Below are 13,198 nucleotides of genomic sequence, written 5' to 3'. Positions count from 1 at the left end.
GCTGCTCTTGGACATATCTGGATATACTTTCACTTTCATGAACCTTTAAGTTTAATGTTTGCTCAATGTTGCATGTAGCTTTGAGATTGACTAACAAAAGAAAATTTAAATCACCACAAGAAATAGTTTATATAATTATTTATTGTCTAAGCCCGTCAACATATTTTAAAAAAAAGGTCCAAATTTCATCTGCAAAATAAAAAAAGACAAGTTTAACAGTATATATATATATATATATATATATATATATATATATATATATATATATATATATATAAACACACACACACACACATATATATATATATATATATATATATATATATATATACATATACATACATACATAGATATACACACACACAAAAAAGGTCAGAGCACTGAATCATTCGTGCCGAGATATTTTTAATTTTTCCCTTATGGGCAGCAAAATTATTGGTACTTTGGGGGTGGTGGAACAAAAAAACAAAACTAAAAAAAACGCAAAACATTGTTTTGGGGCAAAAGTTGATATATCAAGTCCATCAGTTTATGATGCAAAAACCAACTTGCTTAAAAATAAAGAGAAAACAAGTTTATACACAGCCAGCTGCATTCCAGTGAGTTCTCAGTTAGGTTACAGTTTTCTGAGAAAAACCCACCCCATTCTACCGCCAGAGAAAGCAGTACTTCATTTAAAAGGGCCTCCTCTGGCTTAGAACGAGGTATTCGTTTATGTATTTTTAAAGTGTATTCACAATGCAACCAACCTTTTAACCGTTTGGTGGCTTTATAAGAGCATTATATGCCATCACAGACGGACTAGTACAATGCTCAGCTAGAGTCTAGACAAACGCAGCAGGAGTAAACGTGAAAAACAAAACAATGCTGAGGAGCACTTCATTGTGCAGTTGTCTTACACTCGTTTGTAGACATTACACAATTGATTGACTTAGCGACTGCCTGAAATGAATCCCTCCATTAATGGTCAAACCCACCTCCTGCTGTTCACTAAGAGTATCTGTGGGAGGGCCTTGCAGGATTCAGTCTCATGGCAGCTCACAGCAATTACCTTTTTAATAGACCTGCTTAGAATATCAGGTAGGCTAATTAACTTTCAGTAAGGCACCCCTTTTCCATGACCTCCTCTTGGAGGTGCCCGATACACTTTATTGAATGCCTGAGTTGGAGCCCCCCAGGTTTGGTTTGTCCCTGCTGAGGTTGTCCCTGTTCCCAACTCATAATTTGGAATTTTGGCGTCTTGATATACATTAGAGCTATTACAGCTCCCATCTTGCTGTCCAGATGGAAGCACTGAACCAGATTGCATCCCTAGTGGGATTCTAGTGAACCTGAGGTCTTGGTCTCCTGGAAACTGAAGAGATCCTGATCCCTGGTAGCTACTTGCTTCCTCCAACTGTCCAAATAATGTCCTACTTTTCCCTAAAGTTGGCGGAGAGCCCTCTTCTAGCAGCTGCCCTGAGTCTCTATCTTCTGGCCCAGCATTAAAGATGTCCTCTGGCATCTCAGAGCTATAAGTCCTGGTGGGCAAGGCTTGCGAGTAGTCTGGAGGTGGAAGCTGTGTTTGCCTTTCCCTAATGACCTTTACTAAGGGTAGATCTGTCTCAGGATGAGAAAACAACTGCATAAGTGCAGCATTTGCAGTTTGGTTTGCATCATTTCTGTCTTTTTCTGGGAGAGATGGAAGAGATGATAGCGTAGGATGAGGTGGTGGCCCAGGAGGCTCTGGTGGTCTCTTCTCTGGAGGTAAAATAGGAGGATGAAGAGCAGCAGCATTATTTCCTTTGATGCCATCTAAACAAACAAAACAAATAAACATATAACAATTGCTAATACAATTTTAGTTTTATTAATATAAATTTCTTTAGATCAATTTCCAAATGTAACAGGCAGAGATTATAAAAATATAAACACCATTTTGATACTGAACCAAAACTTAATGGGACAATGTACTCAAGCAAGCAGATACAAGTTCAAATTCCATTTAATTTTGCTGCAGCTACACCCCTTCAAATGGGCTGAGCTTTCTCGCCCCCTGTTGCTGTCCCTAGTTTATAATGCAAATACTTGAGTATAGGCGACAATTTCAAAAGGCAACATCAGCTGTTTCCATTGACAGAATATAAAAAGTAAAGAAGCTTTTTGTTAACTATTTTATACACTCCCTCAAGTAAAATACCGTACATAATTGGGAAGTACATTTACAGACCAATGTCCCTTTAACTTTGAATCAAAGGCAGTTACTAATCTATTTCTTCTGTGTCAGACAAGGAAACAAAAACTGTAAGGAAAGTCACTGACAATATACTTGTTGGTGCAAATCACAGGATCTAGTACTGGTAGTCACATGATCAAACTCGCTAGCAGCATCCACTCTCCAAAAAACAAAATTTATGCTTACCTGATAAATTTCTTTCTTTCCAGATATGGAGATTCCACGATGTCATTAAATTACTAGTAGGAATATGACTCCTGGCCAGCAGGAGGAGGCAAAGAGCACTACAGCAAAGCTGTTAAATGTCACTCCCCTACCCATAATCCCCAGTTATTTGAACAAAAGGGAAATAGAAAAAGGAATAACACAAAGGTGCAGAGGTGCCTGAGGTTTAGTCGATAAAAAAACTGTCTGAATTAAGGGAGGGGTCGTGGACTCTCCATATCCGGAATGAAATTAATTTATCAGGTAAGCATAGATTTTGTTTTCTTTCCCAATATATGGAGAGTCCACAACGTCATTCAATTACTAGTGGGAACCAATTCCCAAGCTAGAGGACACAGAATTAATAGGGAGGGAGAACAAGACAGGCAGACCTAAACAGAAGGCACCACTGCTTGAAGAACCTTTCTCCCAAAAAGAGGCCTCAGCCAAGGCAAAAGTATCAAATTTGAAAAAAGTATGCAAAGAAGACCAAGTTGCAGACTTGCAAATCTGTTCCACAGAAGCTTCATTTTTGAAAGCCCAAGAAGGAGACAGCCCTAGTGGGATGAGCCATAATTCTCTCAGGAGGCTGCTGACCAGCAGTCTCAAAGAAATTAATCATACTTCTTAACCAGAAGGAAAGAGAAGTAACAGAAGCCAATAAGAAACAAAACCTTCCAAGATAACAACTTAATATTTATGAAATGCATTGGCTAAAACGGAGCCTGCTGCAAAACTTTAAGAACAAGGTTAAGGCTCCAAGGAGGAGAAACAGGTTTAAACACAGGCCTGATTCTAACCAAGGCCTGACAAAAGGAACATCAGCCAGACGCTTATGAAGCAAAATGGATAAAGCAGAAATCTGACCTTTCAAAGAACTGTGATAAACCTCTCTCTAGACCATCCTGGAGAAGAGACAAAATCCTAGGAATCCTGACCCAACTCCAAGAGAAGCCCTTCGAATCACACCAATAAAGGTATTTACGCCATACCTTATGGTAAATCTTACGAGTTACAGGCTTGCGAGCCTGCAGCATGGTTTCAATGACCGACTCAGAAAACCCACGCTTAGCCAGAACTAAGTGTTCAAACTCCAAGCAGACAGCTTCAGAGAAACAAGATTTGGATGGAGAAAAGGACCCTGAACTAGAAGGTCCTTCCTCAGAGGTAACCTCCAAGGTGGCAGAGATGACATTTTCACTAGATCTGCATACCAGATCCTGCAAGGCCATGCAGGAGCTATTAGAATTACTGACACTCTCTCCTGTTTGATACGAACAATGACTTGTGGAAGGAGTGCAAACGGAGGAAACATATGCTAGACCGAAAACTCAAGGAACCGCCAGAGCATCTATCAGAGAGGCCTGCGGATCTCTTGACCTTGAACCGTACCTTGGAAGTTTGGCGTTCAGCCGAGACACCATCAGATCCAACTCCGACACCCCCTGTCTGAGGGTTAACCTGGAAAACTTCTCCGGGATGAAATGTCTATCTGCTCAGAATAGCTGCTTCCTAGATTTCCACTCCTGGAATGTGGATAGAAGATAGGCAACAATTGAAAACTTCCACCCACTGAATAATCCGAGCCACCTCCTTCATGGCTAAGGAACTCCGGGTTCTTCCCTGGTGGTTGATGTAAGCCAATGAGGTGATGTTGTCCCAATGGAATCTAATAAACAGGACTAAAGACAACTGAGGCCAAAGCATCAGAGCATATAAAATTGCTCTCAACTCCAAAACATTTATGGGGAGAGCAGATTCCTCCCGAGTCCATAGACCCTGCGCCTTCAACGAGTCCCAGACTGCTCCCCAGCCTAGCAGACTGGGGTTCGCGGTTACAATCACCCAAGGAGGTCTCCGAAAGCATGTGCCCTGAGACAGATGCTCCTGAGAGAACCCCCATGGGAGAGAGCCCCTTGTCAACTGGTCTAGAACTATCCTCTGAGACAGATCTGAATGATTTCCGTTCCACTGTCTGAGCATACATAACTGCAGAGCTCTCAGATGGAGAATGATGTCCATGGAAGCGACCATCAGACCAATTACCTCCATACATTGAGCTACTGATGGCTGAACGGTAGACTGAAGAGGCAAGAATTTTGGATTTTCTGACCTCTGTCAGAAAAATCTTCATAGATAGGAAATCTATAATGGTCCTTAAGAAAACAACCCTTGTAGCTGGAACAAGGAAACTCTTTTCCAGATTCACTTTCCAAACGTGGGAACGTAGAAAAGATAACAAGATCTCTGTATAAGAGTTTGCTTGTTGAAAAGATGGTGCCCGAACCAATAAGTTGTCCAGATAGGGCGCTACTGCAATTCCTTGAGACCTGATCACCGCCAAAAGAGCCCCCAGAATATTTGAGAGAATTCTGGGAGCTGTGGCAATGCCAAACGGAAGAGCCACAAACTAAAAGGGTCCAGAAAAGCAAATATCAGGAATTTTAGATGATCCCTGTGGATGGGAACATAAAGATATGCATCCTTCAAATCTATGGTCGTCATGAACTGACCCTCTTGGACCAGAGGCAGAGTGGAACGATGTTTCCATTTTGAAGGACGGCACCCTGAGAAACTTGAGACACTTTAGATCTTAAATAGGTCTAAAAGTTCCCTCTTTTTTGGGAACCACAAATAGGTGTTTGAATAAAATCCTAGACCCTGTTCCCTTATTGGAACTGGAACAATCACTCCCAGGTAAAAAAGGTCCTGAACACAGTTCAAGAATGCCTCTTTTTACCTGATCTGTAGATAGTCTTGAGAGGTGGAACCTGCCCAAGGGAAGAAAGGATTTGAATTCTATTTTGTAACCCTGAGATACTATGTCCACAGCACATTGATCTGGGACATCTCATATCCAGGCTTGACAAAACAGGGAAAGTCTGCCCCCCACTTGATCCGATCCTGAATCTGAAATCTCACCCTCAGAAGCTACCGAGGTATCCTCCCCATCAGACTTATGAGGAAGGACAACCTGCATATTAGCAGCTGAAACAGACACCTTAGCATCTGATAAATGTTTAGTCTTCCTCTTGCGTTTCCCTAAAACAGGAAAAACAGATAATGCGGCAGATACTGCAGAAGATATCTAAGTGGCAAAATCTGCAGGCAAATATAATCCTCCAGGAGGATGAGAGGAACCGCAGAGCACTGCATGAGACACCAATGAAGCTTGGGACGTTTGAGGAGAAAGCTGTAGCATTGCCTGAACAGCATCATCCTGACAGACTATTGAGCTCAGAGGGCAACAACGTATCTTTAAATTCAAGAGTTCTAGCTAAGCATACAGCACAGAATTGCATAGGCAAAACAATTTGTTCCTTAAGGCATAACAAACAATTATCAAAAGACACAGTCTTGATCCATGTCCATAATAATAAAAATAAATTAAAATGTAATAATTAAAGTTGATACTGTCACTTTAAGACACAGAGCGAGAAAATAAGCAATCAGAGCCTGCTGTGACCCTTACACTTAAAAACTTTCAACAGAAAAATAACTAAGACAGGACCTCTGCACCTCAGCTGAACTTAGGTGTCCTACCTGACCTTGCAACAAATACTCTGCATAAGCAAATAAAACAGAGAATTCCCCAGCCGTTCCAAACACTCTCCTTCTGACCCTTGCGACAGACACTAAGCCCGGAATGAAGGAAACAGAAAACAAGTCGGCCAGTGACGTTACTCTGCTTACTAAATGCGGAAGACGCATTACATATCTGACCAGAAACAGCATAGCAGAGTAAACGCGCGCGTATCTGTTGCAGGAGAAAAAAGAAACCGCCCCCTCTAGAGCAAAACCTCGGAAAATTCAAATAAGCCCACACAATCAAAGTTGTCAACATCGTAACCCACAACACATGAGCCACAAAATAAAGGGATATGCTTTATTTCCAATAAAAAGCATTTAACCCCTTAGTCTCCCTGTCTCATATATACAGTGCCTGCCGTCTGCCAGAAAATACCCTAATTAAAGGTTTTATATGTCCCATGAAAAAATGCAGCTAAAATTTCCTAAGTACCAATCTCTAATATCTAGAGACAAAAAAGGCAATTACCTGCAATCCAGCTGTCCGGCAGGGAGACAGCTCATCAGGTGTGAAAGGACACAAACTCTTTACAGAGACCTGTGGAAAAAAGAAAGAACAGAGTAACCTAACTCTGGCTTTCTATACTTAGGGAAGCAATATGTTAGGAAACAAAGCATAACTTCCTAACTGCTTAAAGCCACCACTACTCTACTGAAGAGATTAACGTGGACTACACCTAAACCCAAAATCTTGCTTGAAGCGGAAATAATACATTTAAAAAAACATAATTTATGCTTACCTGATAAATTTATTTCTCTTGTAGTGTATCCAGTCCACGGATCATCCATTACTTATGGGATATTCTCCTTCCCAACAGGAAGTTGCAAGAGGATCACCCACAGCAGAGCTGCTACATAGCTGCTCCCCTAACTGCCATATCCAGTCATTCGACCGAAACAAACAGAGAAAGGAGAAACCATAGGGTGCAGTGGTGACTGTAGTTTAATTAAATTTTAGACCTGCCTTAAAATGACAGGGCGGGCCGTGGACTGGATACACTACAAAAGAAATAAATTTATCAGGTAAGCATAAATTATGTTTTCTCTTGTTAAGTGTATCCAGTCCACGGATCATCCATTACTTATGGGATACCAATACCAAAGCTAAAGTACACGGATGATGGGAGGGACAAGGCAGGGATTAAGTGGAAGGAACCACTGCCTGAAGAACCTTTCTCCCAAAAACAGCCTCCGAAGAAGCAAAAGTATCAAATTTGTAAAATTTTGAAAAAGTGTGAAGCGAAGACCAAGTCGCGGCCTTGCAAATCTGTTCAACAGAGGCCTCATTTTTAAAGGCCCAGGTGGAAGCCACAGCTCTAGTAGAATGAGCTGTAATTCTTTCAGGGGGCTGCTGTCCAGCAGTCTCATAGGCTAGGCGTATAATACTCCAAAGCCAAAAGGAAAGAGTCTGCCGAAGCTTTTTGACCTCTCCTCTGTCCAGAATAAACGACAAACAGGGAAGATGTTTGACGAAAATCTTTAGTAGCTTGTAAGTAAAACTTCAAGGCACGGACTACGTCCAGATTATGTAAAAGACGTTCCTTCTTTGAAGAAGGATTAGGACACAATGATGGAACAACAATCTCTTGATTGATATTCTTGTTAGAAACCACCTTAGGTAAAAACCCAGGTTTGGTACGCAGAACTACCTTATCTGCATGAAAAATCAGATAAGGAGAATCACATTGTAAGGCAGATAGCTCAGAGACTCTCCGAGCCGAGGAAATAGCCATCAAAAACAGAACTTTCCAAGATAAAAGCTTAATATCAATGGAATGAAGGGGTTCAAACGGAACTCCTTGAAGAACTTTAAGAACCAAGTTTAAGCTCCATGGGGGAGCAACAGGTTTAAACACAGGCTTAATTCTAACCAAAGCCTGACAAAATGCCTGGACGTCTGGAACTTCTGCCAGATGCTTGTGCAAAAGAATAGACAGAGCAGAAATCTGTCCCTTTAAGGAACTAGCTGATAATCCTTTGTCCAAACCCTCTTGGAGAAAGGACAATATCCTAGGAATCCTAACCTTACTCCATGAGTAATTCTTGGATTCACACCAGTAAAGATATGTACGCCATATCTTGTGATAGATTTTCCTGGTAACAGGCTTTCGTGTCTGTATTAAGGTATCAATGACTGACTAGGAGAAGCCACGTTTTGATAGAATCAAGCGTTCAATCTCCATGCAGTCAGTCTCAGAGAAATTAGATTTGGATGATTGAAAGGACCTTGTATTAGAAGGTCCTGTCTTAGAGGCAGAGTCCATGGTGGAAAGGATGACATGTCCACTAGGTCTGCATACCAGGTCCTGCGTGGCCACGCAGGCGCTATTAGAATCACCGATGCTCTCCCCTGTTTGATTTTGGCAATCAGTCGAGGGAGCAGAGGAAACCGTGGAAACACATAAGCCAGGTTGAAGAACCAAGGCGCTGCTAGAGCATCTATCAGCGTCGCTTCTGGGTCCCTGGACCTGGATCCGTAACAAGGAAGCTTGGCGTTCTGGGGAGACGCCATGAGATCCAACTCTGGTTTGCCCCAACGATGAATCAATTGAGCAAACACCTCCGGATGGAGTTCCCACTCCCCCGGGTGAAAAGTCTGATGACTTAGAAAATCCGCCTCCCAGTTCTCCACGTTCTCCTGGGATATGGATTGCTGACAGGTGGCAAGAGTGAGTCTCTGCCCAGCGAATTATTTTTGAGACTTCTAACATCGCTAGGGAACTCCTGGTTCCCCCTTGATGGTTGATGTAAGCCACAGTCGTGATATTGTCCGACTGAAATCTGATGAACCTCAGTGTTGCTAACTGAGGCCAAGCCAGAAGAGCATTGAATATTGCTCTTAACTCCAGAATATTTATCGGAAGGAGTTTCTCCTCCTGAGTCCACGATCCCTGTGCCTTCAGGGAGTTCCAGACTGCACCCCAACCTAGAAGGCTGGCATCTGTTGTTACAATTGTCCAATCTGGCCTGCAAAAGGTCATACCCTCGGACAGGTGGACCAGAGACAACCACCAGAGAAGAGAATCTCTGGTCTTTTGATCCAGATTTAGCAGAGGGGACAAATCTGTGTAATCCCCATTCCACTGACTTAGCATGCATAATTGCAGCAGTCTGAGATGTAGGCGCGCAAATGGCACTATGTCCATTGCCGCTACCATTAAGCCGATCACCTCCATACACTGAGCCACCGAAGGGCGCGGAATGGAATGAAGAATACGGCAAGCATTTAGAAGCTTTGATAACCTGGACTCCGTCAGGTAAATTTTCATCTCTACAGAATCTATAAGAGTCCCTAAGAAGGAGACTCTTGTGAGTGGGGATAGAGAACTCTTTTCCTCGTTCACTTTCCACCCGTGCGATCTCAGAAATGCCAGAACTATCTCTGTATGAGACTTGGCAATTTGAAAGCTTGACGCCTGTATCAGGATGTCGTCTAGATACGGAGCCACCACTATGCCTCGCGGTCTTAGAACCGCCAGAAGTGAGCCCAGAACCTTCGTAAAGATTCTCGGGGCTGTAGCCAACCCAAAGGGAAGAGCTACAAATTGGTAATGGTCTAGAAAGGCAAACCTTAGGAACCGATGATGATCTTTGTGAATCGGTATGTGAAGGTAGGCATCCTTTAAGTCCACTGTGGTCATGTACTGACCCTCTTGGATCATGGGTAGGATGGTCCGAATAGTTTCCATTTTGAATGATGGAACTCTGAGGAATTTGTTTAAGATCTTTAGATCCAAAATTGGTCTGAAGGTTCCCTCTTTTTTGGGAACCACAAACAGATTTGAATAAAAACCCTGTCCTTGTTCCGTCCGCGGAACTGGATGGATCACTCCCATTACTAGGAGGTCTTGCACACAGCGTAGGAATGCCTCTTTCTTTATCTGATTTGCAGATAACCTTGAAAGATGAAATCTCCCTTGTGGAGGGGAAGCTTTGAAGTCCAGAAGATATCCCTGAGATATGATCTCCAACGCCCAGGGATCTTGAACATCTCTTGCCCACGCCTGGCGAAGAGAAAAAGTCTGCCCCCTACTAGATCCGTCGCCAGATAGGGGCCGCTCCTTCATGCTGTCTTAGAGGCAGCAGCAGGCTTTCTGGCCTGCTTGCCTTTGTTCCAGGACTGGTTAGGTTTCCAGGCCTGCTTAGATTGAGCAAAAGTTCCCTCTTGTCTTGAAGCGGAGGAAGTTGATGCTGCACCTGCCTTGGAATTTCAAAAGGTACGAAAATTAGACTGTTTGGCCTTTGATTTGGCCCTGTCCTGAGGAAGGGTATGACCCTTACCTCCAGTAATGTCAGCAATAATTTCTTTCAAACCAGGCCCGAATAAGGTCTGCCCCTTGAAAGGAATGTTGAGTAATTTAGACTTTGAAGTCACATCAGCTGACCAGGATTTGAGCCATAGCGCCCTACGCGCTTGGATGGCGAATCCGGAATTCTTAGCCGTTAGTTTAGTCAAATGAACAATGGCATCAGAAACAAATGAGTTAGCTAGCTTAATAGTTATAAGCTTGTCAACAATTTCAGTCAATGGAGCTGTATGGATGGCCTCTTCCAGGGCCTCAAACCAGAATGCCGCCGCAGCAGTGACAGGCGCAATGCATGCAAGGGGCTGTAAAATAAAACCTTGTTGAATAAACACTTTCTTAAGGTAACCCTCTAATTTTTTATCCATTGGATCTGAAAAAGCACAACTGTCCTCAACCGGGATAGTGGTACGCTTTGCTAAAGTAGAAACTGCTCCCTCCACCTTAGGGACAGTCTGCCATAAGTCCCGTGTAGTGGCATCTATTGGAAACATTTTTCTAAATATAGGAGGTGGGAAAAAGGGCACACCGGGCCTATCCCACTCCTTACTAATAATTTCTGTAAGCCTTTTAGGTATTGGAAAAACATCAGTACTCCCCGGCACTGCATAGTATTTATCCAGCCTACACAATTTCTCTGGCACTGTAATTGTGTCACAGTCATTCAGAGCAGCTAATACCTCCCTAAGCAATACACGGAGGTTCTCAAGTTTAAATTTAAAATTAGAAATCTCTGAATCAGGTCTCCCCGAATCAGAGACGTCACCCACAGACTGAAGCTCTCCGTCCTCAGGTTCTGCATATTGTGACGCAGTATCAGACATGGCTCTTACAGCATCTACGCGCTCTGTATCTCGTCTAACCCCAGAGCTATCGCGCTTGCCTCTCAATTCAGGCAATCTGGATAATAACTCTGACAGGGTATTATTCATGATTGCAGCCATGTCCTGCAAAGTAATCGCTATGGGCGTCCTCAATGTACTTGGCGCCATATTAGCGTGCGTCCCTTGAGCGGGAGGCGAAGGGTCCGACACGTGGGGAGAGTTAGTCGGCATAACTTCCCCCTCGACAGACCCCTCTGGTGACAATTCTTTTATAGATAAAGACTGATCTTTACTGTTTAAGGTGAAATCAATACATTTAGTACACATTTTCCTATGGGGCTCCAACCATGGCTTTTAAACATAATGAACAAGTATCCTCTGTTTCAGACATGTTTGCACAGACTAGCAATGAGACTAGCAAGCTTGGAAAACACTTTAAAGCAAGTTAACAAGCAATATAAAAAACGTTACTGTGCCTTTAAGAGAAACAAATTTTGAGAAAATTTGAAATAACAGTGAAAGAAGGCAGTTACACTAACAAAATGTTTAGTGTATGTAACAAGTCAGCAGAGCATCGCACCCACTTGCAAATGGATGATTAACCCCTTAATAACAAAAACAGAATATTAAATGACAAAAACGTTTTTTAAAACACAGTCACAACAACTGCCAGTCTACTGTGATTGTTACTCTCCTCAAACACGACTTTGAAGCCTTTTGAGCCCTTCAGAGATGTCCTGTATCATGCAGAGGGAAGCTGAATGTCTCTGTCAGTATTTTTAGCTGCACAGAAAAGCACTAAAATAGGCCCTTCCCACTCATATTGCAACAATGGAAAGCTTCAGGAAACTGTCTCTAGGCAGAAATCAAACCAGCCATGTGGAAAAAAACTAGGCCCCAATAAGTTTTGTCACCAAACATATATAAAAACGATTAACATGCCAGCAAACATTTTATATTACATTTTTATAATAGTATGTATCTCTGTTAATAAGCCTGATACCAGTAGCTATCACTGCATTTAAGGCTTTACTTACATTAATCTGGTATAAGCAGTATTTTCTAGCAAATTTCATCCCTAGAAATATGTTAACTGCACATACCTTATTGCAGGAAAACCTGCACGCTATTCCCTCTCTGAAGTTACCTCACTCCTCAGAATATGTGAGAACAGCCATGGATCTTAGTTACTTCTGCTAAGATCATAGAAAATGCAGGCAGATTCTTCTTCTAAATACTGCCTGAGATAAACAGCACACTCCGGTACCATTTAAAAATAACAAACTTTTGATTGAAGAAATAAACTAAGTATAAAACACCACTCTCCTCTTACGACCTCCATCTTTGTTGAGGGTTGCAAGAGAATGACTGGGTATGGCAGTTAGGGGAGGAGCTATGTAGCAGCTCTGCTGTGGGTGATCCTCTTGCAACTTCCTGTTGGGAAGGAGAATATCCCATAAGTAATGGATGATCCGTGGACTGGATACACTTAACAAGAGAAAATAAAATATTTCTTCAGACAACAAAACTTCACCCCTCCATTGACAGAGGCAAAGAGAATGGCTGGGGATTATGGGTAAGGGAGTGACATTTAACAGCTTTGCTGTGGTGCTCTTTGCCGCCTCCTGCTAGCCAGGAGTGATATTCCCACTAGTAATTGAATGATGTTGTGGACTCTCCATATCTTAGGAAATAAATAACTATCTTAAAAGGACATTAAACACAAATGGTAAGCTACATAAAACGATACCTTCATATCAGAAGAATTTTGCAATGAATGATACCACTTTATTTTGTTAAATGAGCATATTTTATGTTTTATCTTTTAAATAATTTCCCTGTCCCTCAGAACAAAAGAACCCTTACTGATCAAATCACAAACTAATACATAGAAAAAGCATAAACTCTGTAAAATGTGACAACTGGGGTAGCCTAGCATCTTCTATTCCCTTAAGATGGTTTAGCACTGATTCCGCTAAGTTAATTAGTTATAAATAAAAAAAACATAATTTATGCTTACCTGATAAATTTATTTCTCTTGTAGTGTATCCAGTCCACGGATC

The 13,198-nt window shown here is 42.1% G+C and overlaps 1 protein-coding gene across 1 annotated transcript in view; it reads right to left on the bottom strand.

The window, feature by feature from the left end:
• Positions 1-388: 388 nt before the first annotated feature.
• Positions 389-13,198, bottom strand: part of CDK12 (cyclin dependent kinase 12) — a 470,679-nt gene continuing 457,869 nt past the window's right edge. Inside the window, exon 14 of the mRNA XM_053697993.1 lies at positions 389-1,794. Coding sequence (XP_053553968.1) covers positions 1,097-1,794 — 698 coding nt within the window. The 3' untranslated portion in view covers positions 389-1,096. The remainder of the gene's footprint in view (positions 1,795-13,198) is intronic.

This window comes from Bombina bombina, chromosome 1 (assembly GCF_027579735.1).
Source record: "Bombina bombina isolate aBomBom1 chromosome 1, aBomBom1.pri, whole genome shotgun sequence".
Classification (NCBI taxonomy): Eukaryota; Metazoa; Chordata; class Amphibia; order Anura; family Bombinatoridae; genus Bombina; species Bombina bombina.
Note: the sequence above shows the minus strand (reverse complement) of the source record. Positions and strands in the feature narration are given on the sequence as shown.